This window comes from Amyelois transitella, chromosome 6, assembly GCF_032362555.1.
Source record: "Amyelois transitella isolate CPQ chromosome 6, ilAmyTran1.1, whole genome shotgun sequence".
NCBI lineage: Eukaryota > Metazoa > Arthropoda > Insecta > Lepidoptera > Pyralidae > Amyelois > Amyelois transitella.
Window position 1 is genome coordinate 3,136,077 of NC_083509.1, and position 24,418 is coordinate 3,160,494.

The 24,418-nt window shown below is 34.9% G+C and overlaps 2 protein-coding genes across 2 annotated transcripts; one reads left to right on the plus strand and one right to left on the minus strand.

The window, feature by feature from the left end:
* Positions 1-595: 595 nt before the first annotated feature.
* Positions 596-10,626, plus strand: LOC106134591 (membrane-associated progesterone receptor component 1-like). Its single transcript, XM_013334685.2, has 3 exons — positions 596-960; positions 8,845-8,994; positions 10,236-10,626. The coding sequence occupies exons 1-3, from the start codon at positions 678-680 to the stop codon at positions 10,322-10,324; spliced, it is 522 nt and encodes a 173-aa protein (XP_013190139.1). The 5' UTR covers positions 596-677; the 3' UTR covers positions 10,325-10,626.
* Positions 10,627-23,176: 12,550 nt separating this feature from the next.
* LOC106129555 (uncharacterized) lies at positions 23,177-24,193 on the minus strand. The gene has a single exon (XM_013328152.1). The coding sequence runs from the start codon at positions 24,191-24,193 to the stop codon at positions 23,177-23,179; it is 1,017 nt and encodes a 338-aa protein (XP_013183606.1).
* Positions 24,194-24,418: the final 225 nt, after the last annotated feature.

Sequence of the window (24,418 nt, forward strand, 5' to 3'; positions counted from 1 at the left end):
GATATTGTTATTCGTGAATTAATATACGCATGAAAATTTATCATAATTGTCTTGTCATTGTTATTTAACGCGTGTTAACCGTGACACTTGAGCAGAGTGTTGTCGCAGTCGTATCGAATTCTAAGTAACTTCGTGTAATATGTGAGATAACAATACATAAAGTCATGCCCCTTCCCTGGTCTCGAAGAGTCACGGAGTAGACTTGCAATATTTGCCGCATTTGTTTATTCTTCCTCATGATGATCATTCAAAACTTTGATTTTGGGATTCGATATGGCAGTGAAAGGCTTTTAAAACTCTGGTTTGATTCCTAGCTTTAAATGACAACAGACAAAATAATTGAAAAATTGGAAGAAACGAATGTAACACGCTGCCCAAAATAATTAAACCAAACTCTGACTGAGTTACTTATAAAAAAAAAATGTTGTGACCATAACCACCAATCAGTAAAATAAAATGAAAACAGAACTAACACAAGGTATTTTGCAATAATCAATTCCATGAAGCATGTAAGAACATTGTAAAATTGAAGCCATAAATGAACTAAATCGACAGACACTTTGCACAGACCAAAGTATCATAGTAATTGACGAAAACGTCGCGCGAACCGGTCGGCCCCACTTTGCCTTGATAACGGTCTCAGTCAGTACCAAGAGCTCGTGGTACACACACGCACCATGTCCGAGGCCGAAGCGACCAGTTTCTTGGACGAACTAACCAGCCCCATCAATCTAGTCTTATTAGCCTTTATAGTGTACCTTATATACAAAATAATACAGTCCAAGTTCGAATCAGATGTCGTGGTAGCCCCACCGCCGCCGCCGCTTCCCAAAATTCGGAAGGACCTCACAGTTGCCGAACTCAAACAATATGATGGAACCCAACCCGATGGTAGGGTTTTGTTAGCTGTGAATGGTGTCATTTTCGATGTCACCAGAGGAAAGAGATTTTACGGACCCGGTAAGTGACTACCCCACTTTATTGGATCATAATAGTTTGGTAACGAAACGTTAAGTGTGTAGTAATAATAGTTATGACTCAGCACTTCTATTAATAAGCATGGCAGACTATGACAAGCTATTTATTGTAGACGATTAAGTTCAAATAGGTTTACAGAATAATGTTGATAATGTATTCAAAGCGTCAAAAGTACTGGTGGCATATTTATTTATATAAGAAGTTCTTCAAATACAGACATACCATTCAAAAACAAGATGTTACAACAAAATTGTATATCATTCCTGCTTTAATCTTTGCAAAAGATACAATTTACCTCTATCTAATTACCATGCATGAGCGCGGACGGCGCAATCTGTACCGTTCAATTCATCTCGTTCACTCCAGTTACTGTATCGTTTGCATGAAAGAGAGAGACGACTGCTTCCATTTCATAACCTACAAACAGAACCGGTTTATGTTTATAGTCATAATCATGACGTACGTTATGTTATCGTTTTATGATCCATCAAACATTGTCAAGCGAACACGACGTTCGATAAAAGAAACACTGAATCAAGTTTTATTTAAAGGAAAGTATGATGTATTCACGACTATCGATAAATAAGATGGACCGCTGATATCATACAGAAATTTGATGTGTTTGCATTGTTTTATGATAATAAGGTTCTCTTTTGTTTGTATTGGAATCGAAAAGATCTGCAATCTAAAGATACATAAGTTACGTTGGTATTTTTCAAATAACATTTACAATTTCTGACATATATTGGATGGGTAAATTTAACACTCAAATTATAAATTCTGTCATTAAACCGAAATTATAATTTGAAATCATGACGTTATATGATTAATGTTTTCCACAATTTTGTAATACGCTTGTGTTTTGTTTTAATTTTGATTGTACCATATCATAGAACTATTGCACAATTGTGGCTACGCAGGCATTGCTTATCAACGCCTAAAATAATGAATTTTTTAATAGTTTTAACAATAAAGACTTATTCATATATCCGCATGCGTCGCCTCATCAACGATTGGGTTTAATTTTTTTTTAATACGATTTTACTATAAACGTATTTTCTGTGAAGAACATAATGCAAACAAATTTTGCCAGCTTAGAGGCATACAGTTCACTGCAGCTAGTCATATTAAAGATATTTTATATACCCACTTTGAAAAATGGGTAGATACAGCAATATATTATTTGAACTTACTTAAAATTTAAAAAAATATATATTCATTATAATAACGTTTAATTAATAGTAGTATTAACGTACATAACGTACAATCTTATAAACTTGGGATACTTCGTTTAGGCGATGGGCTAGCAACCTGTCGCTATTTGAATTTCAATTCTATCTTAAAGCCAGATAGCTCAACGTAGCCTATTAATCTTTTCAAGACTTTTGGCCCTGTCTACCCCGCAAGGGATATATATGTATATATGTATAACGAACAATTAAAGTTTATAATATGTTAAATAACTACAAAAACTCCAGTCAAAATTTTAACTGAACCATTCAAATTCCCCCCCATTACAATAACATTCAAATATTATTATATTGCCTTTGTAATTTGGTAGGTTTATAATTAGAATAATATTGACTAGGTAAATGAAATAGGCATTAATAGAAAACTATATATTTTTTGCAATACTAGTAAAATATTTATTTATAAAAGTAACGCAAAACTAGTATTATATTATTAACTTATTTTAAATTTTATATATCCTCAACTATACGACTGACCACAAATTTAGACCAAAACTTTAAAAAATATGTAATTACTGCATCAAATACTTTTGAACCGTCCATACGGAACATATTCTTTGAGAATATCATATTTAAAGAATATGCTATTATGAAAATATAATGTCTTGCGTATAAGCGACTAGCATATTCTGCGACCGAGCGGTCAAAATGTAACACGCATTTTGAAACATAAAGCAATTGCATCAAATTTTGTAACCGGCGCTGCTAAGCCGCGTCTCGCGTCCCGTTGACCGAGCGTTTCCTGGTACACGGGAAATGTTGAACATTGCCGGCCCTGACCTATAGAATAATTATTACTACCAAAGAGCGCCGCGCATGTAACTTTTACATTACTTCAGCTTGCTAGTTAGTTTACCTCGAAGAGGGTACATGTAATCACGTCTATATCTGATCTCGTAGACTGAACCAACAGTAAAAAAAGAGGCCACTTAACTTAATGATACAATTGAAACTTTTTGTTAAAAGAAGAATTCCAAGTTCCTCTCAAAATCCCTTATTCGCCTTTTACGCCTTTTAAGAGGGTAACTTCTTTTTCATTTTTTTTAGAGTAACTATAGCTGCCAGAGAGTGTACTGCACGCTGCATATTTATTTAAAACTTTGGTTTGCAGCTAAAGCCAGGTTACTGCTTCCGCGTAGATTGTAAGTTTAATAAAAGACAAGCTTGTAAATTAGATATTCTTATTTTAGGTGATGGGTTAGCAACCTCTCAGAATGCTCACTTCATTGAAGCATCCAGATAACGTGGCGCTGGCTAGCCCGTAGTAATTCAGACGTATATAGCGTAGACCGCCTGATCGACCCTGACCCCTAGTAACTATTGCTAACCCAGCGTAAGCGCTTTATTTTTAACGACCCTTCTAATAGAGTTGATTATTATCAAACCAGCATGGCAATCTCGTTATTTCATACATTCCATTTGCATTCAGCTATGAAAATGGATTTGTTTTGATCGATCTAAGCAAATCTTAAATATATATTAAAATTCTCGTGTCATAATGTTCGTTCCCGTACTCGGCTTGAGCGATTCTCATGAAATTTTGTGAACATATTGAGTAGGTCCGAAAATCGGCCGACATCTATTTTTCATACGCCTTAAAGATAAGTGTTATCCACTCTTAACATTTTTTTTAACTTGAAATTACTTAAAAGTTATTTATATGGCAAAACAACATTTGCCGGGACAGCCAGTTTGATGAGTGTATGATGACAGCTGTAAAGTTTCAATAACGGTAGTAATAATAACGGTAAAAATAAAAGTTCTAATGCTGTCAAAGCGTTACCGTGATCGGAGGTTATATATTGTGCTATTTTGTGATTCCCAATATTGTGTAGATTTTATTTTTATTTACCGAGCGGGTGAGGAAGATTTTCTTTGTATGAATGTATGTATGATTGTAACGCGATAACTTTCGAATAATCGGTTTGATTTTAATAAATTTAGTAGATACGCTGAAAAGATTAATAAAATTGTCAACTGCGCTTGCCATCAAAATCGGTTGGAAATAAAAATGATAATGTAAATAATATAACTATAGTACAGAAATTTCTTACTAGAAGGCGCTAGAAATAATCGCTGATTCAACTTCCGTGGCGAACGACTTATTATTTTAAATAAATTTACTATTATTTAAACAACTTCTATAGGGATCCAACTTATATATAGGTGATGTGCACTCTTCTGCAAACAGAAGACAAACTAACTCTATTTACCATCAAGTCCATTACAAAATTACTGCGGTTTTACTTACTAACATACATTAATGATAGTAGTCTTCCTCTCTCTCATTTTCAGCTGTTGGCTTTTGATTGATAGTCAAAGTCGAGTAAATTATGTCTTTATTTTATTAAATCATATGTGAGTAATTATAATTTACTCGAAATATCACTTGTTTTTGTCTACCTAAAAGAAAAACATCAGAAAGATAACGTTGAAAAGTTTATTCGAGAAGTGTTTAATAGACAAAAATAAATACATTTGTATGTCCTTACAGCCAAGAATCAGACAAAGTAACCTAAAGTCAGTAACAATAATCTCTATTTTAATAATGCACGTTTATTTTTCTTGGTTTTCTTTTAAGTAAACCACACCAACACACATAGCGCACTTATATATTATTATTACTCATGACTTGCATTAGTATAGCATTTACGTGGTCACATTATCAATTTGACACTCGAGTGATTTTAATAATTATTTGTAGATAAAGAATGCAATGTGAAACACCTGATCGTCGTTTGATGAGAATTTTTTTTTCTCGCAAAGTTAACCTTTGATTCCTCCTCCTCCTTAGTCGTTCACTCTTGACAGAGTGGTCGTGGTTTTATAATGATGCGTCTTCTTCGGATAATGCAGCCCCAGCGATGCGCCTCCATTTGTTGCGGTCTTCAGCGTTACGGGAACATTGGACTATACATAGATGCTTTGATTCTGGGTCGCCAACTGGCGGTAATTACAGAAAGGGTCCAGAATATCTATTAACATAAAACTTTAAACGATAATATAAAGGAATGCAAATTTTTTACTCATAACAGGTTCTTATGCATTACATTATTTCACCAAAAGTTAAAATTTAATTTAATGTTAGAGCTAATTAATAAACTTGACTAAAAATAAATATAATTGATTCTTCGCACGTTTACTCACAATTTCCCTCACGTAAAAAGCATCGGTTAGCACCCAAAGTAATGTTTGCCATAATATAATTTCAGCGCAAACCGGAGAAGTACAAAGCTTAAAGTTGCTTACCTCCTAATATGCATTTCCATCATATGAATTTGTACGAGTTTCGAAACTACGCAAAAACGTTTCAACTTTAGCAACGTTTCGATTCGAATACATATTTCAAAATACATAGAGTTTCTCACAGAGAGTTAGAATAATATTTCATTTGGTAGCCATAGAATTTGCACAACATTTTACAAACTAAAATAAACATTTTAATATTCTAAAAAGATAACAATACTCTCAGATCTTTCAACTTTACCTATTTACATTAATCTTATACAGAATAAGAAGTAATAATTTAAAAAATATAAAAAAAAACTATTACGAGCAGGTAGTAATCTTAATCAATAAATATTACAAGATCATGGATGTCCAATTTCTATAATCACGAGCCACTTGATACGGGTCATGTTATCATAGTAAAATGTAGCTGTCATTCTAACATGACGTTACAATCACATTTTACTATGATCTTATCGATATGAATATATCGCGTTCAGTAGCAAATCATATGAGCAGCAATCACTTACTGTGCCGATTACATTTCTGATTTTCAGCAATGACTTTTTAAATTTTGAAACTAGTCCAGTCCGCAAATCTGCTTGAGTTAAACGAAAATTCTAGTCTTTCCCGATAACGTTATCACAAAAAGTAGGTCTTTTCTAAGGCCTACACAAAAAATTTGGACCAGCTGAATTTAACCTTCAAGTATTTTTTTTTTGTATTGATCCTTTATTACCCATAAGATATAAATATGTTTAATGTATATATGCAAATTTAATTTGTACTAAGTCTCATCAAAACCTTTCTTTAAGTGGTTTAAGTGTGAAAATGTAACAAACAAATATAAAAACTTAGTTTCGTATGAAAAATATTAGTTGAGATGGGATTTGAATGGAATTATTTTGGATAAAGCTCTCTGTGTTTAATATTAACTCTGTGGTTTCTCAATTCAATTTGGAATACTCCATTTGAATGCTTGTGCTCGAGAATTTTGTTTACCTTAAAATACGTTATAAAGGTGGAGCAAACGATTGTTCTTTTGTCGTCTTCAGTTTATTTATTGATTCTCTGTGTTAGGTATATACTTGTTATTTATAATGATATGAATTCATAGGTATAAGGTTACCAGTAAAAAGAAAAGAGTTTTTAATAATATATCGTCGACTTATCGGTTATATGTATATCTATAGTAGGAGGTCTGGAATATTTATATATATATATATATATATGTTAACGGAAATGTATGTAATCCGTATACAATTCCTAGGAACTTTATACATTTCCTAAATAGCAATCGAAAATGTAAAACCCGTGGTGGTACGCGGGGATAGCGGGGCGAGGGGCATCATTTAGAATGTTAACAAACGCTAAGAACACCGCTTACCTATATCGAAGATGAACGTTACAAAGAGTTAATAGAAGAAGTTTCCACGGCAAAAACAACAGCTAGAAATAGGGCAGCATAAAAAAGGGCATCGTTGTTAAGCCTATCATATCGTCAGAATTTAACTCTAAGCAATTACTATTTCTTAATAAAAAAAAAACAACCTAACCTAAAAATATTATTCTCATTTAAACAAGGTATTTCATTACAGAAAGCCTTCTTTTTTATACATTTCCTAATACGATATAGGAATTATATACCATTCCTAGGAAATGTATACATCTCCCAGGATATGTATGTATTAAATAATTTTTAAAACAATATTTTATACATTTCCTAAATAGCTTCGGAATTGTATACATTTCCTAGGAGTTGTATGCAATTCCTAGATTTTATACATTTCCGTTAACATATACAAAAATGTCTGGTATTTTGTTCTTTCTAAAATTATATCTAAAGAATATTCATACCAATTTGTGAATGCGATCGTTTGGTAGTTTCAAAGCTACTTGGTAAGCAGTGTAGTAGTCCAAAGGCGAAGAACCGAGAGCGCGTGCACTTAAATTGTGCTGTGAAGAGGTGCGCAGGGGCACGACGTCACAACGTCCCTATACCAGCCTACACTTGGCTAAACTCTCTTCATACTCTCTTTCACGATAAAAGTTGTTTTCCCAAGACAAGTATCAATCTAAGTAATATTAAATATTTATTCTTGTAACACATCACATGGCATTGTCGGAGAGACAATCGTGATCTTACAACCTTGACTCCATGTCATAGTCGCAATTATGGCAACTCATTGAACATAATTTTATAGAGACACAAAAGGCTGCAGTTTGAATCTTAACTTTAAATTCTATTATATATTTTGCTATATATTCTATCAGTAAACCAATCTTGAATTGATTTTTACATAATTCATTTTGAAATAATCTTAATTTGATTATTAATAAATCAAGAAGGAAGATAGTACATATCGTAAAGAATCAGTAGATTTTTTCTTGTAACTGTGTTAATTTCTGTACAATAAAAATAGGTATTACAAACGTACAAAGAATAGTAACAAAGATCACTCTTCGGGAGTGAAGTGAAACGAAGCATAATGGCGGAAAATCCATGTTTCCGTACCAATAGAAATATAGAAAAATAGTGCTTGTCATAATTCCAATGCATAAATACTATGTGTACTTAAATACTTTAATTAATAATTTTTTATCTACGTCATAAATGTAAGTAGTAACAATAATGATTGATAAGAATTGACATTATCACGCATATGGTTTACAAATACCTAATACTGACTGAAACAAAACTAATGTGTTACAAGTATCATTGTGACAAGTCTTTTTAAGATACAATAATAATAATTAAAACAATAAATAAAGATTTATTTGTTAGGATTGCCGTTAATAAAATATATAGTCATGCTCGTTGATTTAAATGTCACGAACTTTTTATTTAACTACATTTAGTTGACGACTACAGTTTGTAAATAAAATAAATTAAGAGATCACGTGTCAAATAATAAAATTAAAAATCAATTTCTGTAAAAGCATTTCTATACATATAATATATATTAAATCTACAGAAAAATTAATTCAAATATAAAAAATAAATCACGTGTTCAAAATAAATGGAAATAATTTTATTGTATATTTGATAATTTACACTTAACCGAAGAATGGCCAAAAGTTTTCATAGGTTTTTACACAAACCTACTCCCGCTTCATCTCCATAACATTATACAGGGAACTTTAACGCAGCTAATATCATGGGTCCACATCTAATTCGAATGTGCAGGTTTCCAGGCAACGTTTTTCCCTCAGTGTTAGTAAACATATTATTTACATTAAAAAAAAAAATTCTTATGTCACACATTAAAAAGTACATACTTTTAAAGTATACATCTCAAACTTCAGAATTTTGTTTGAGATTTTATAACATGTTTATTAAACAATTTTGTACGACTAAAATCTTACATATCTATTTTCTCAATTCCAGGAGGTCCATACTCCGCATTTGCAGGGAGGGATGCGACCAGGGGTCTAGCGACTGGTCAAGTTGCAGCCAGCGACAAAGAATGGGACGACACCAGTGACCTCACCCCTGATGAAGTGGCTTCAGCTAAAGAATGGGAAGAGCAGTTTAGGGGTACGATTTATCAAATTAAACGAAGGAATGAATTCTCTTTTTTAGACACCAGAGTACGCCCACGGTATAGCCTACAAAAAATCACGCAATTTCCGTTCCCGTAGGAATTTCGAGAAAGTCTCTCTTAGCGCAATCATAGACCACATAAGGAAAATGCCAAATTACAAATCTTTAGACGCAGTGGTTTGGCGCAATTAATCAGTCAGTCTCCTCTTTATTCAGATAGATTTACACATGAATGTCTGTGCCTACTTCTGTGAGAAATAAACGTAATCGTATGTATTCAATACAATAGAGTCCCCTTGAGTTTTTTCAACTTTATCACGCGATTTACAATCGTCGCATTCATCATGATAAGATTTGAAATTGCAACCACTTACATTTATCTTAGTTATGATCTACGCCCTTGTATATTAGTGGTTTAGCATTTTATTTACTGATAGCTTATATTTTTGGCAAAAATAATAATATAGAAGTAAACAATCTAACTCTTCAAGATAAGATAAACTCCAGGTCATTGATTTAAATTTAGAAATATTTATTTTCAATATCATAATACAATCCCAACTAATAAAATAAATGGGAAAGTATTAAAGTTATTTGTTTGTTTGTAACCTCTTCACGCGTTGTCTACTGAATCAATCTTCTTGAAATTCCGCGTATCTATAATTAAGAGTCTGGAAAAAGAACATATACCTATATCATGCTGGCAAAAACAATAAATCTCGTGAGATTTGCGAAAAACCTGTATTCATTTGTAAGTAGCACAAAATTGGCGCTAGCGAAGCTGCGGTTAACAGATAGTATTCTATATTGTCACTAAGTACTGGATAGTACAATGATGGATGTTTCCTCACGATTTTTTTCCTCATTATAACATGCTCTTATGCGGTTAGTATTCAAACTAATGTACGTAACTCCTAAACTAGTCATTGGTACATGGCCGAGGTAGGGATAGATGTATGTATGTTTTTTTTTTTTTTTTGGACAAATTACACTGATTGAGTTAGCCTCGAAGTAAGTTCGAAACTTGTGTTACGAGATACTAACTCAACGATATTATATTTTATAATAAATACTTATATAGATAAACATGCAAGACCCAGGGCAATCAGAAAAAGTTCTTTTCTCATCATGCCCTTGCCGGGATTCGAACCCGAGACCTCCGATGTCACAGACAAGCGTACTACCGCTGCGCCACAGAGACCGACAAGTTAATATGTACATTATTTCTTTTCCAGAAAAATATGATATCGTGGGTGAACTACTGAAGCCAGGGCAACAACCAAAGAATTACGACAACGAAACCGAAGAGAAGAAGGAACTGTAGATATATTGTTGATATTTTTCTAAGTTTTAAGTTTTTTAATTAACTGAAACAATTTTAGTTGTGTACTAAAAAAAAATCAAGTTAACAACTTTTATAACATAATATCGTTAATCAGTAACAAATATACGTACATAAAGATCTCTTTACCATTTAATTTTGTGATATTCAGTACACTATCAAAACCAAGTAAATACTAACTGTACCTACAAATTTACTAAACTGGTTCATAACTAAAATAGTTTCAGTTTCTTTGAACTAATGGGTGTTATTGATTTACTAAATAAATATTTTTTTATGAATAATGTACAATATTTTTCCATAAATTCATCGAAATTCATCTTAGGATAAGAAAATGCATCTGGCGTTAGATTTGTTATTCTCACCCCGCGTATTTGTTCCAGAACACCTACAAAATAGAGATGTTGAAGGCAAAAATGAGAATAGGCTAGTTTGAGCTAGTTGAGTTAGATCCTGATTTTTTTTAATACGATATAACCATTATTACCAAATTCCAACCCCATTATTTCATACAAACATGCATGTAGCATGTAATCACGTCTATATCCCTTGCGGGGAAATCAGAGCCAACAGTCTTGAAGAGACTGATAGACCACGTTTAGCTGTTTGGCATTATGATTATGATGGAATTGAGATTCAAGTAGTGACAGGTTGCTAGCCTTGTTTATAAACCTATCCCTTAGTCGCCTTTTACGACATCCATGGGAACGAGATGGAGCGGCCCTATTCTTTTTTTTATTGGTGCCGTGAACCACACAGCACATTATCCTACTACTATTATAAAGGCGAAAGTTTGTATGGATGTTTGTTACTCTTTCACGCAAAAACTACTGAACCGATTACCATGAAATTTGGTATGTAGGTAGCTGAAGACCCAGAATAACACATAGGCTACTTTTTATCCCAGAGTTCCCGCGGGATTGATAGGGTTTCCATGCGGACGAAGTCGCGGGCGGCCTCTAGTTATTTCATATGATAAGGAAATGCCTTGACCGCTGACCAGAGGTAGGTCAATAATATAAGTTGGTCATTTTCTGAAAGTTGGAACTGCTTTTAGCAATAAGGTTTCGCGTGGTTCAAAGGATTTTTTTTAATAAGTTATACATATAAATTTTAAGTATTACCACTGAAATGTTTCTCAGTCAAAGCCAAGACCTAAATAACTCGACCAGTGTTACAAGACCGGCCAAGATTCCTTCAAAACAGCACAATGCCTTTGGGGCGAACAAAAACAATACAAGAACCACGATTCATATTTCACGGCGCTCCCTCGGGAACATAAACAGACGCATTTCAAAATGGAAGTTATAAATTACCAGCGACCCTCGGACGAGGCGCTAACTCTTTTATCTTGAAGATATAAACCTAGTCAAGATTTTTATGGTTTATACTTAGCATTGCCTTTACTCGAAAAGATTACTAAATCGGGTCAGGTGAAGAATGCCTAAAAATTTTGAGTTCCATGATTTATCAAACAATTTACATTCATTCATGTTTTTAATGTAGACAATGTGCATTCGTCCACAATTTATACTTAGTTAGTAGTTCATACTTACTGATATACTTATACTAATATCAGTAAGTATGAACCTATTTGAACTTCGACTTGGAAACCGAGCAATTGGTATTCCAATCCAAAGTTATATTATAAACGCGAATATACAATCAAACAACTGAATTGATATAGTTCTTGTTTCAAAAAATGGTTTAAGACCTAGCATAGACTACTGTTTTTAAGTATATATGGGAACAGAAAAAACAAAGGCGGAAAAGCGTGTTTTTCCTCACTAGTTATAAAAAGTTTAATCGTTTACCTCATCATAACGAGTTAACCTTGTGCATGGGGGCACAGGGTTAAGACTTAACCTTGCGTCCCTTCAAGTTTTACAAAAGTAACTGAAAATGGACTATTATCCATTAAGAAAAGTTTCCAAAACGTTAAAGATAAGAAGAGGAAAATGGGAATGGAGTGCACCAATAAAAAGTTGCAAGAATGGCGCCTGGTGAAAAGTCGCGTCTTCCTAAGTTTTAACGGCTTGACCAACTCCACGGGTCTGTCGCGACGTTTCAAACGCGGTTACGACATTTATAGATTACTATAACACATTATATACCATGGGAATTTCTAGTATACTCGAACTATACTAGAAATTCTACATGTGAAATTTCAGACCTAGGTCAGTCAGTTTCCTCTTTCGTTTATTAAGATTGTCTGATGAAAATTTTTTAAGTTGGTATTTCATAAAATAAAATTGCGGAACTATTCTCAAACGTTGAAAAGTCATAATTATGTCTTATTTTCACTCACATTCTCTATTCCTGTCTCTCGAATAACAGGCACAGATTTTCATCAGATTATTGTATGTAGCATCTTAAAAGAAAACTAAATACAACGCAGCGCCTTCTGAAACTGCTGCTTACAAAACGATAAGGAAATACTAAGTAGACGGTCCTATCTCCTTAGGAAATCATGCTTCCTATTTCCACAGATTCAGAATTTTTAATAAGCGACAGCAATTTCTATTAATAGAAATGTGGCCAGGCGTTCTAAGTGCTCATATCTGCGAGATCCGCAGCAGCGCAGCGGTGGCCCGAGCTGGCCAATTTCCTCCCGATTTCCCGGCAGTCGCGCGACAAAAGGTCTAATCTCTGTAAGGAACTCTATTTTACGCTTCATTTCTCCAAGAATCGTTTCATTAAATCCCCAATACCTGTATTTAAGTATTTATTTAGTTTGTAAGACCCGTGTTTCGTTACGACATTCCTCGCAAATGAATTTCGCTTGATTGAGTATTGTCAACGGCTCAAATTCGTGCCGCCTTTAAAGGAACTTTTGTCAAGATATTCGATACTTTGCTGAAGGACGTCTACTGTTTCGCCCCCGGATTCGGGTCTAATTTTCTAAGACTCCAAGTAGGCGTTTGTTTTAACTTGGGGAGTTGTTGTAAGAAATCAACTTGTGCTTCTTTAAGCCGTATTTTTATTCACAAATTATGTAATGATGGCCTGTCATGTAAAATTTTACTTTAAAAAACAATTAAAAGATTCAAACGTTTATTTGCCAACTATGAGTCATAAATATAAGTTTTAAAACCTACTAAGCTACCTACTCGAATTTTATGTAACAGCCCATGTGCTTATGAAGGTAACCTTCGTGACAGCTTATTTTTTACTTTTTGAAATCCACAATTTTCTTTCGTGCAGACGCTTGCACCACAAGTCTTCTTCTTCCTCCTGGCTTTAGTCCCGGTTGCAACGTCACCACTTTAGAGAGCACCACTTTGCTCTCAAAAGTGTTGAGGATACAACCGGCATATGCCTCTAACCATGGAATCTGGAACACCACAACTCTACCTTCTAGACAAAATGTCTAGCCCGATTCCAATTGCGATGAGCCATTTGTTTCACCACGGTCTAGGTCATCGTGCAATGATGAGAAATATATGAAAATTAAAAGTAAGGGAAAATAGAACTGAGAGCGATAGACAGTCACTAAGTAAATATTCGAAACCGTCCAATAAATATCTCAGGATTAAATTTCACCCTTTCTTTTCGCTTTATTTTAAAAACTACAACTAATTCGTGATAACTTACCTAGTGAATATTCATAATTTGTTAATATAATATAAAACTCCCAAAGTTGGTGGATGCTTTGAACGCTTTTAAACATGTATCAAATATCCAAAAAGCTCTTTTAGCAATTAAACAGGTATAAACAACCGCCAACTTTCATATGCTAACCGTGTGTATGCACACACAAAACATACAAGCGTTGTAAAAGAAAGTAAGAACAGATATTAATTTAATTTAAGAAACAAAATTATCATGTTTCAAATTGCTCTTTCAATTCAATATACTGGTGAATAATAAAATCAACAGCTCCTCGAACTAAACGTAAGTTTAAATGTAGACTTCCATAGAATTTGAATAATGGGAACAGGAATCATCCAAAAATAGCAATGATTTAAAAAAAAATTGTTTTTGAAAAATGTAAATGATGACATAAGTAATCAAAAAATGATGACAGATATAAAAAAACATAGAAATACTAGCTTTTACTCGCAGATTCGCCCGCATGAATTTAGCGCCATCTAGATACTAAAACGCGACGAAATTAGCCCCACCGACAAAAGAATATAGGTTCTTTTCAAATTCCACGGGAAGTATAGTTTTTACCTAGATCAAAGGTACCCTATGCCCTTCTCCAGACTCTAACATTGTATGTACGTGATTTTTTATAAAGATAAGTTCATTCAGATACCTTGTGAATAGGTAACATACGAGTACAAATAAACTTACTTCCGCATTTATAATATTAGCTGGGATACGTCAGAGCCTCTTTTTAAACTTAACCAATGCTTTTCTTCATCCTTTTTATTTTTCACCAGCAACTCCAGGAAGCTAATACAACTTTGCGAAATCGTATCACTGGAAGCATTCCGAATTTGGCACGGTACGGTATAGCAATATATTCTTATAAGAAAGTGTTGGACAATCGCCGTAAGTCTTCATTGAACCTTGCCTTGTGAACGCAACTTTAAGAGTCGCCCCACTTTCAAATATATAGAAAGGAAGTGCCGTATCTACTTCAACAATAACACTTGAATTTATTATTGTTTTCAGTTTATATGCTAGCAGACGTTATACGTAAAATGATGTAAAGGGAATTCACCAAGATGATAAAGAAGAGTCCAAAGAATAGTACCAGATTCAAGATTCGTCTAGAGCTTATTTAATATTTTATAGTAACTTGGGCTATCATTTCAATAAAGACAAAAAGATTCTTATTTTAACTTATTCTTCAATCATAATAAGTAACTATATAACATACATACTAACTAAAATAACTCTCATAGACACATGAATTAGCTGTATAACAGTATATTTTCAACTAAATCCGTTGAGTAGTATTTGCGTGAATCACACATGTTGTATAAACCTCCTCACCCACAAACTATAGCATTTAATAATGTTAGTAAGAGGATAATAAATATACGGGAAATCACAAAGAATGAGCTCACCAAAGTAAACCTAAAACTAGTACATATCATGGAATAATATTTATAAAAACTTAATAAATATTTGCGACTAGTTAAAAAAAATCGTAAGACATTATAAGATATGCCACTGAATTTTCGTATGCCAAAATGCCTTTGTGTACGTGTTTTGGTACGAGCTATCGTTTATATCAATTCTGACAGGATTACGCACTCAGCGACCTCCCATATCGATTACTGGCGATTTGTGCACCGATATGGTTAATTAACAACTAGTTATTCTCCAGGGGAATGCCTAATAATAAAGTATATTCAAAGAATGACGGAGTTTATATATGTACATCAAGGTGTGATTTCCTCATGTGTTAGAACATTATCTGTTCCATAAAAATACTATAACTGAAATTGAGTACAAATCAATGCACTGCCTAGACCAAACTGCATGATTAAAATTTAAGGTAATTTTTTTGGTCTAAGAGTTTGCTAGGAGAGAATTTAATATTACTATGTTGGCCAATGTTTTGCAGAGGACATATGTATGTATATGGGACCACCCTAGCGGGGTTAGCATAACACGAGCGATGTCGTTTCTATCGCGCGATAAAAACGGCATCGCACGTGCCATTGTAGGCCCAGAAGGAGAAGGATGACGAAAAGTATAAATTGAGCACCACACCCTATTTAAAGTTGGTTGATTTTCTTGTAGGTCAAGCCAAGCGATAAAAAGTGCAAAAAGTAATACTTCACACCTACTCAATGTAAATCACAACTTTTTGGTTTGGTTTGCTACCCTTGTATATATTCCGGGTCCCTATAATTCAGGATAGCCCGCTGTCCGATCATAAATATTAGCACTGCGTCGCTGCCAAACGCAAAGTTAAACCAACCTTTATAAACGACTTGCCAGCTATGGTTTTTCAAAACACGTACGGAAAGAATTAACGACGCCAAAATTTTAAATTTATTACCTGATAGTTTCAGGGTTTTTTTAGAAGAAATTTTAGGATTTTGGGATGCTTTGAAATATTGCCCTACTTATACGCCTGTTGTTATTAGGGGAGACCGGGTACAAAAGTAACATTTTGTACTTTTACTTTGGTTTCTTGTTAGGTGTGATTATTTTATTGAAATGAATATAAACATTTAGACATTCCGTTTATGGTCTTTACATCGGTATCTCAATTTTGCTTTTTATTGTTCATTTGATATGAATCACAGAGACTTGAAAAAAAATGGGAAGTTGTTACTTCCGACCACGTAGGCAGGTCGGAAGTAACACATTGTGGGTCAAAAGTAACAGGCCAAAAGGGTTCGTAAAGAAAACAATATAACATATTATTTATTTTAGGACTTTACATTCAAAGAACTTGCATTTAAAATGCTCAAAAACTTAAAAAAATATATTTTAAGAAAACAAAACAACTTATAATTTCTTCTTCTAATAATGAGATCAATAATTTTTAAACTTTAAGCAATCATTTTTATAATCAGCCTTATTTTAATCAGACACACAATTGTAACATATATAACTGTGTAACTGTATAATGTTACATGACAAACATTATATTTTTTTGCCAAGGCTCTAATTTTTGTACCATTTCTTGAAAGCTCTTCAGCCGCTTTTCGGTATACTTCCGTGTCAGTGGTTCCTCGTGTGGTAGTTCTGATGCGCTGTCGCGGCATCCTGTTAAAATAAATACACACATAACAATGATAAGCAAAAAAAGTTAACAAATCACAAAAATAACATGTTACTTGTGTACCCACAGGGCTATGTTACTTTTGTACCCGACCACATTTCTGTTAAAATATCAAAGATAACATTAAAAAGAAACGTGCTAGACAAAAATGAATTAAAATACTGTGTAATCAATCTAATCAAGAATTAACATGCAAACATTCAGATTGGTATCATCTTTAAAAGACTACAAAAACACTAAATAAGAAAACGATAAAATACTTACGTTTGGTTTGTGAAATCACAAAACGTCTTCTCACACAACCTAACAGTGCGAGGCGCGGGTGGCAACTGAATGCAAGCGAGGGGGGTACCGCCCCGCTGTGAACTTACGACATCAACGTGGTATTTGACGGTTAGATATACGCACAGAAGATTTGTTACTTTCGACCCGCCGTTACTTTTGTACCCGGTCTCCCCTACTTAACATTCAACAATGAAGTGTATTCAAGTAATACTTATATGCTGTCTTCTTCCCGGCTTTAGCCCCGGTTGCATCCTCACCAGTCTAGAGACGAGCCCAGGGTAAGCCTTTGACCATGGATCCTGGATTGGGTGAGTCAGGGTTTTTACACGAAGCGACTCCCATCTGACCATCGCCACCTTTGCACATCTAGTTGCCTCAATGTGCAGGTTTCCTCACAATGTTTTCCCTCACTGTAAGAGCATCGGTTAGAGTTCAAACTAATGTACATAACTTCAATCAAGTAATGTATGCATTCTATTGATATTTCCTCTTCTATCGAACGTCGATTACCTTATGTAAGAGTTAACCGAATTTAAGACTTCTAATTACTGACTTACACATCAAACTTAGGCTACTTTTACTTATAAATTCTCACTTAAGGGCAACTACGGGAAAAAGCAAAAGACAACTAACAAAAAGTTTGTGTGCATTATTACATTTTAAAAGCAAAATTTACTAAAGCTACATTCCTGAAATTTTGCACTGAGATTTCTGAAATCTTCAAAAGTAACACAATTCACTTTTATTTCTGAAAAATTCACACTCAAGCGCAACCACGGGTAAAGGCAAAAGACAAAAACCATTCTAATGAGAGTCTACTGCTCTAGAAGGTATTCATCTAATAAGTCATCAAAAGGGGTAGTCAATCATTTTAGGTATAATAATAAATAGTAAGAATAGGTGTAATTCCTAGATAGGCGAATATTAGATGATAATAACCTTATTGCAATAAGTTTTCATTACTTATTTTCTAGAAACAATCCCTACAGTAGTTTCTTGCCTCGTTGAACACATTTCTGCTGAGCACGACGATATCGGAGGTATAATGTGGGTAATCCAAATAAATACCAGCCTGATACAGCGGAACTTCCGCATGGCGACTTACTAGTTCGATTACTTTACAAATATTACATTTGTTTCAATAGATAGATAAGTTTTTACTATTGATGACGTGTATTTCCAAACATCAATAGAGAAAATAATAGGTGCACTCCATTTCTTTCGCATGGATGTCGTAAAAGGCAAGTAAGGGATAGGTTTATAAACTTGGAATCCTTTTTTTAAGCGATGGGTTAGTGACCTGACTATTTGAATCACAATTCTATCATTAAGCCTATTAGCTGAACGTTACCTATAATTTTTTTGGGAATGTTGAAATTTGGCACAGATATACATAGAATAGACCAATGGGAGTGACATAAGCTACTTTTTTTCTGGAATTCCTGGAATGGTTTCACCATAAAATTTTCACTTACGTTTCAGTCGGCTTGTTCAAACGTTACTGCACGATCTCTTCACAAACAAACACACAGTTATTATTCGTATTGTTTGAATAACCGGACCGGACCTGCGACCGGGCCGACAATGCCGGACCGGCCTGCGGTGAGGAAAACATACAATAAATCATTTGCTTATCCTCTTGTTAAGGGCAAATATTTGTATCGGTCGTGTTTATTTTAATTTTAAATTGTATTTAAAACGATTGCCTTTTTGTATTGTGGAGGGACAAACAGATATCTGCAGATACAAAAAGCACTTCTCCCTATTGGTTTTAGACCTGCATCCTCACCAGTCTAGAGACGAGCCCGGGGTAAGCCTTTGACCATGGATCCTGGATTGCGTGAGTCAGGTTTTTACACGAAGCGACTCCCATCTGACCATCGCCACCTTTGCACATCTAGTTGCCTTAATGTGCAAGTTTCCTCACAATGTTTTCCCTCACCGTAAGAGCATCGATTAGAGTTCAAATTAATGTACATAACTTCAATAAAGTAATATATGCATTTTATTGATATTTCCTCTTCTATCGAACGTCGATTACCTTATGTAAGAGATAACCGAATTTAAGACTTCTAATTACTGACTTACACATGAAACTTAGGCTACTTTTACTCCTAAATTCTCACTTAAGGGCAACTACGGGAAAAAGGAAAAGACAACTAGCAAAAAGTTTATATGCATAACATTGTAAAATCAAACTTTACTAGAGCTACATTCCTGAAATTTTGCATTAATGAAAATGAAAATGAAAAATGAAAATGCATTTATTTGCTACAATAAACATAAACATGACCATAAACATAATTTACAGAGAAGGTTACATGTATATTGCAGAATATTTGCCTATTATGCTTAATATCTATGACTTCCTCACTAGGCAAGCCTGTATCGAGGAAGTCAATTACAATAATTCAACATACAATTTCTGAGCCAGACGGAATTTAAAAATAATTAGTTACTTAAACTTAAATTAAAAACTAGATAGTAAGTGGGTAGGGAATATTTCGACTCAACTTTCAATGATTAATATTTCTTCTGTTTCATCATAACTTAGAGTAGACAACCAATTTTTAATAAGCCTCTGGGCTTCACGTATAGATTTTCTCTTAATATTGCAGAATTTGATTACATAGTTGTAAATATATATTTTAATGAAGATGCCTAACCTTTGCGCAAATCTTGTGTTAACAAGGGGAACCGGTACTCTAAAAACTCTTCGATTTGCAAGATTTTCGTAGTTACTGGCAGAAAGAACTGATTTATGCATAGCAACAGACATTTTTAATACATAAAGTTGGCGCACGGAAAGCACACCAGCCACCCTATAAATATCATCTGTCGGGTATCTATATGGTTTACGAAGCATGGTTTTCAACACCGAACGCTGAGCCCTCTCAGCTCGAATAATAGTAGTCTTAGCAGCATTTCCCCAACATGAAATACAATACATAATTATTGATTGACAAATCGCGTAGTACACAGATTTCAGAGTATCAATACTCGCAGCATTTCTAAGATTACGCATTACATTAACCACCTTTCTTATTCGAGCGGAGAGAATCTCAATATGTTTCTTAAAATTTAGATTTTCATCTACGTGAACACCAAGGTATTTCATGTACTCAACGCGTGTAAGAACGTCACAAGAACAGTGCTGCATATTACATAACCTGCTATGAATTTGTATTTTTAGATCTAGGTTAGGGGCAGACGCAGCAGTCCTGTGAAAGCACAGATACATGGTCTTATTTGTGTTCAGGGTTAATAGGTTATTATGAAGCCATTCAGAAACAAGAGTCATACCACGTTCAGCGGCATCATGAACTTCAGCCCATGTAGCACCGTGAAAAATCAGTGCAGTATCGTCTGCGTAACACAGAACAACGGAGTTTGGAATTTCAATATCAAATATATCGTTGACGTACAGTAGGAATAAGGTTGGTCCAAGTATACTTCCTTGTGGAACTCCAAATCGTACCGGCTTAGTTTGACTAGAGACCTGACCAATCCTTACACACTGATTTCTGTTCGTCAAGTAACTCGTAAACCAATCAAGACAGAGGCCACGGATTCCCATGGACTCCAGCTTTCCAAGGAGAATAGGCACTGACACGGTATCGAATGCCTTGGTTAAGTCCAAAAACATACCAATACAGTTCCGTTTTTCATCAAGGTGAGATGCAACCGTGTTTATTAAGAGAGAGACTGCATCCTCCGTACTCTTACCCCTTCGGAAACCAAATTGTTTTGGGGATAGTAAATTGTGGCATTCAATAAACTTTAATAACCGCTTGTTGACAAGCTTTTCTAGTAATTTAGAGAAAGTAACCAAAAGTGCTATAGGTCTATAGTTATTTACTGAGTCTCTAACTCCATCCTTATAGATTGGTGAGATACAGGCAACTTTCCAGGCAGTTGGGAAGACGCCACTCTGGAGACTTAGGTTAAATATATGTACGAGAGGTATAGCAATTTCATTTTTAATATATTTAATCAAAGAGTTTCCCAAACCGTCGATACCCGGGGCTTTCTCATTTTTAAGACCAGATATAAAACCTTGAACTTCCTCAGTATCTGTTGGAGTAAGAAACAATGAATTTACGGGATTATTTTTAATTTTAACGTTTGCCACAAGTTCCGCCTCTGTCTTGTTAGTTATAGAAAGTATGTCGTTTGCTAGTCTTTGTCCTACCGTTGAGAAATGCAAATTAATGCTATCAAGAGACTGCTGCACGTCGCGACACCCTGGTTGTTTAAGTAGTTCGGTTGGCTCTTTCTTAGAGTTAGTTAAATTACTTATTTCCTTAATGATACGCCATAAACCTTTAGGGTTGTTTTTATTTTCTTTAAGTTTCTTATCCTCATATTCTGTTTTGACCTTTCTCAAAAGGTCTACAAAGAAGTTATGGTAGCGTTTGTATATGACCTTGGCATTTATGTTAGAAGGGTCATTTTTTGAACTCAAATGTAAACTATCTCTATGCCGCATACAACGTATAAGCCCTGGAGTTATCCATGGCTTAAGGTTAAATTTAGATCTGCTTACTGTTATCTCTCGAGAGTGTTTATTAATGATAACATTCAGTCGCTCCATAAACTTATCATTCGCGATATTAACATCATCTATAACGGTAACACAGCTCCAGTCAACAGTTGCTAGTTCCAATCTTATAGCTTCGTAATCGCGCCTTAACTTAACACGACTTGGTCTGGCCGGTTTTTGATTTTGGACGCATATACCAACCATTACCATAGAGTGATCAGTTATAGCATTATTCCATACAATACCCTTCGCGACCTCAGGATTGCGTATATTTTTGATATATATGTGGTCAATGCAACGTGAGCCTCTAGTTCTCTCTGTGATAGCTGGAAGGAAACCGTGTTCCGCCATGAAACACATGTATACCAAATCATCTGAAGTACTCAGACTATCCAATATATTAACATTAATATCGCCTGCCAATAAGAAGGGTATACCATGGTCTACAATACAATTTTGGAGAGAAGAAAGGAAATTTTCAAGATGTTTAAAAGAAGGCGAACGGTATATGGCAAGAATGTCCATGACATTGGGAATGTGGACTTTTAAACTATCAGCCTCTTCTATGGGAGGTTCAGATACTGTGGCGCACCAGTTATCCTTGATGTAAACTACAACTCCACTATTTTTGTTGTGAGATCTATTTGTTCTGTGGTGAGTATAACTAGGGATGTGAGGTATAATTGTTGAAGCAGAAAGCTGACACTCTGTTAAGACCATAACGTCAAAAGATACGTCAAGAGACTGAAGAGCCACAAGCATAGCGTCGATATTCTTTCCTATTCCTCTAATGTTAAAAGCAAGAAGTTTAAAATCGTGAACTGGTTTAAAAGACCGTTTGCAACTGGTAACGTCGTCAAATATCTCACAGTTAACTTTTATAGAATCCAATTTCGATGTGATTTCGTCGTTAACCAGGCCTTTTAATATGGTAATTTTCCAATTTTGGATGTGTTAGTAGTATCAAAAAAAATATATGAATATTATTATACCTCCAGTAAGCCATATCCTTATTTTCGAACAGAATAAAATTAACATTTTGTTTTTTGACGCGTCAAAAACACATGGATAAAACATAATTGGCAGTATTAAACTTACAGTAAACCCATTGACACAAACATTACTTGAACATAGATACATTGCAGAGAGTGTCACCTTGTATGAACCCAGAAAGTATTCCTTTGGAAAGCTTAATTTTACAAATTTATTCAAAACAGCTTTGTTTGCATAAACTACGTTGCTCTGATAGTAGCATAACCTCTTAGAATAGCCCAATATAGAAAAAATCAACACAAGCACAAGAAAAATCCTAATGTTCTGAAGTTCCGGATGGAGATTGCACAGGAAGAACACGGTCCAAATCGCTTTTCGATGATATGCGTACAGCCCCCTGTCCCTCTCGCTGTCTGATGTAGATGGTGCTATGATTACACCAGCAAAAAGCATATCCTTGCTGTTTGGCTCTGGCCCGGGCATCACGAAAAAGTAATCTGCCCTCTCTTGTCAATCGCTCGTTAAAAAATACTCTTCTGGTACTTCCTAAGACGTCCAGGTCAGTACTGGAAAGATTTTTCCGAGACTTCGAGGCTTTCAGAAATTGGTCGCGTTTTGTACGACGCAGAAGTCTAACCACAACTGGACGAGGGGCAAGCAGCCTGTCCTCAGGCAAGGCTGCGGTTACAGGGGGTCTTTTGGGACCCACCCGGGCAATCCAGTCTATGTCGTTTTCCTCCAAAGATACTCCCACCTTCCTTGCCGCCAAAAGGACAACGTGATGCAGGTTTTCATTGGTGTTTTCTGGTATTCCCACAATTTCCATTTCATTGGAAAGGTTATACTGCGCTTGAGAATTTAATTCGTTCTGGAGATTATTAATTTTTGCCTTCAGGATGTCCACTTCTAAGTCCCTTTTCTCCAAATATCTAATTCGTCCCTCGGTTTCAACTATTTTGGACATTATCTCATCCATCCTTCCGTTAGTGTATGATAACGAGCGGGTAAGGTCTTCCAGATTTAATTTTACGGAAGAGAATTCTTGAGTTAAGGTGCGTAGTTGATCAGTTAATTGACTCAACTCATTTCCCGCTGAGTCTGACTTCTTACGAGTCGTCACATTTTCGTTGTTGGCTCGAACTGGTGTGAGGCTATTATCACCACCCTTCTTGCTAGTGGCACAACACTCAGGGCATTTCCATAGTTTTTTACGGTCCGCTGTGAGATTTGTTATGTTTATACATAAAGAGCAAAAACTTTTTTCACAGGAAGACGATGTACATTTTACAAAATTTTGATCCTTAATAGTTTTCATACAACCAGCACACTTCATATTGGCCGATTTATGGATTTCGTATAACAATGTCTATTAGGCAGCGATATACGACTCTCAACCTTGTTTAATCTATGACACACACTCCACTGTGACGCACGAACCGCGTTTCGCCGGTACTGCACGCGATAATCGCACTTGCGTTGACTGCGTAACCGCGACGATGCCCTGGCGGTCGAAACACAGTAATGTGAACACTGTACCCGCACAGAAAAAACAAATCCA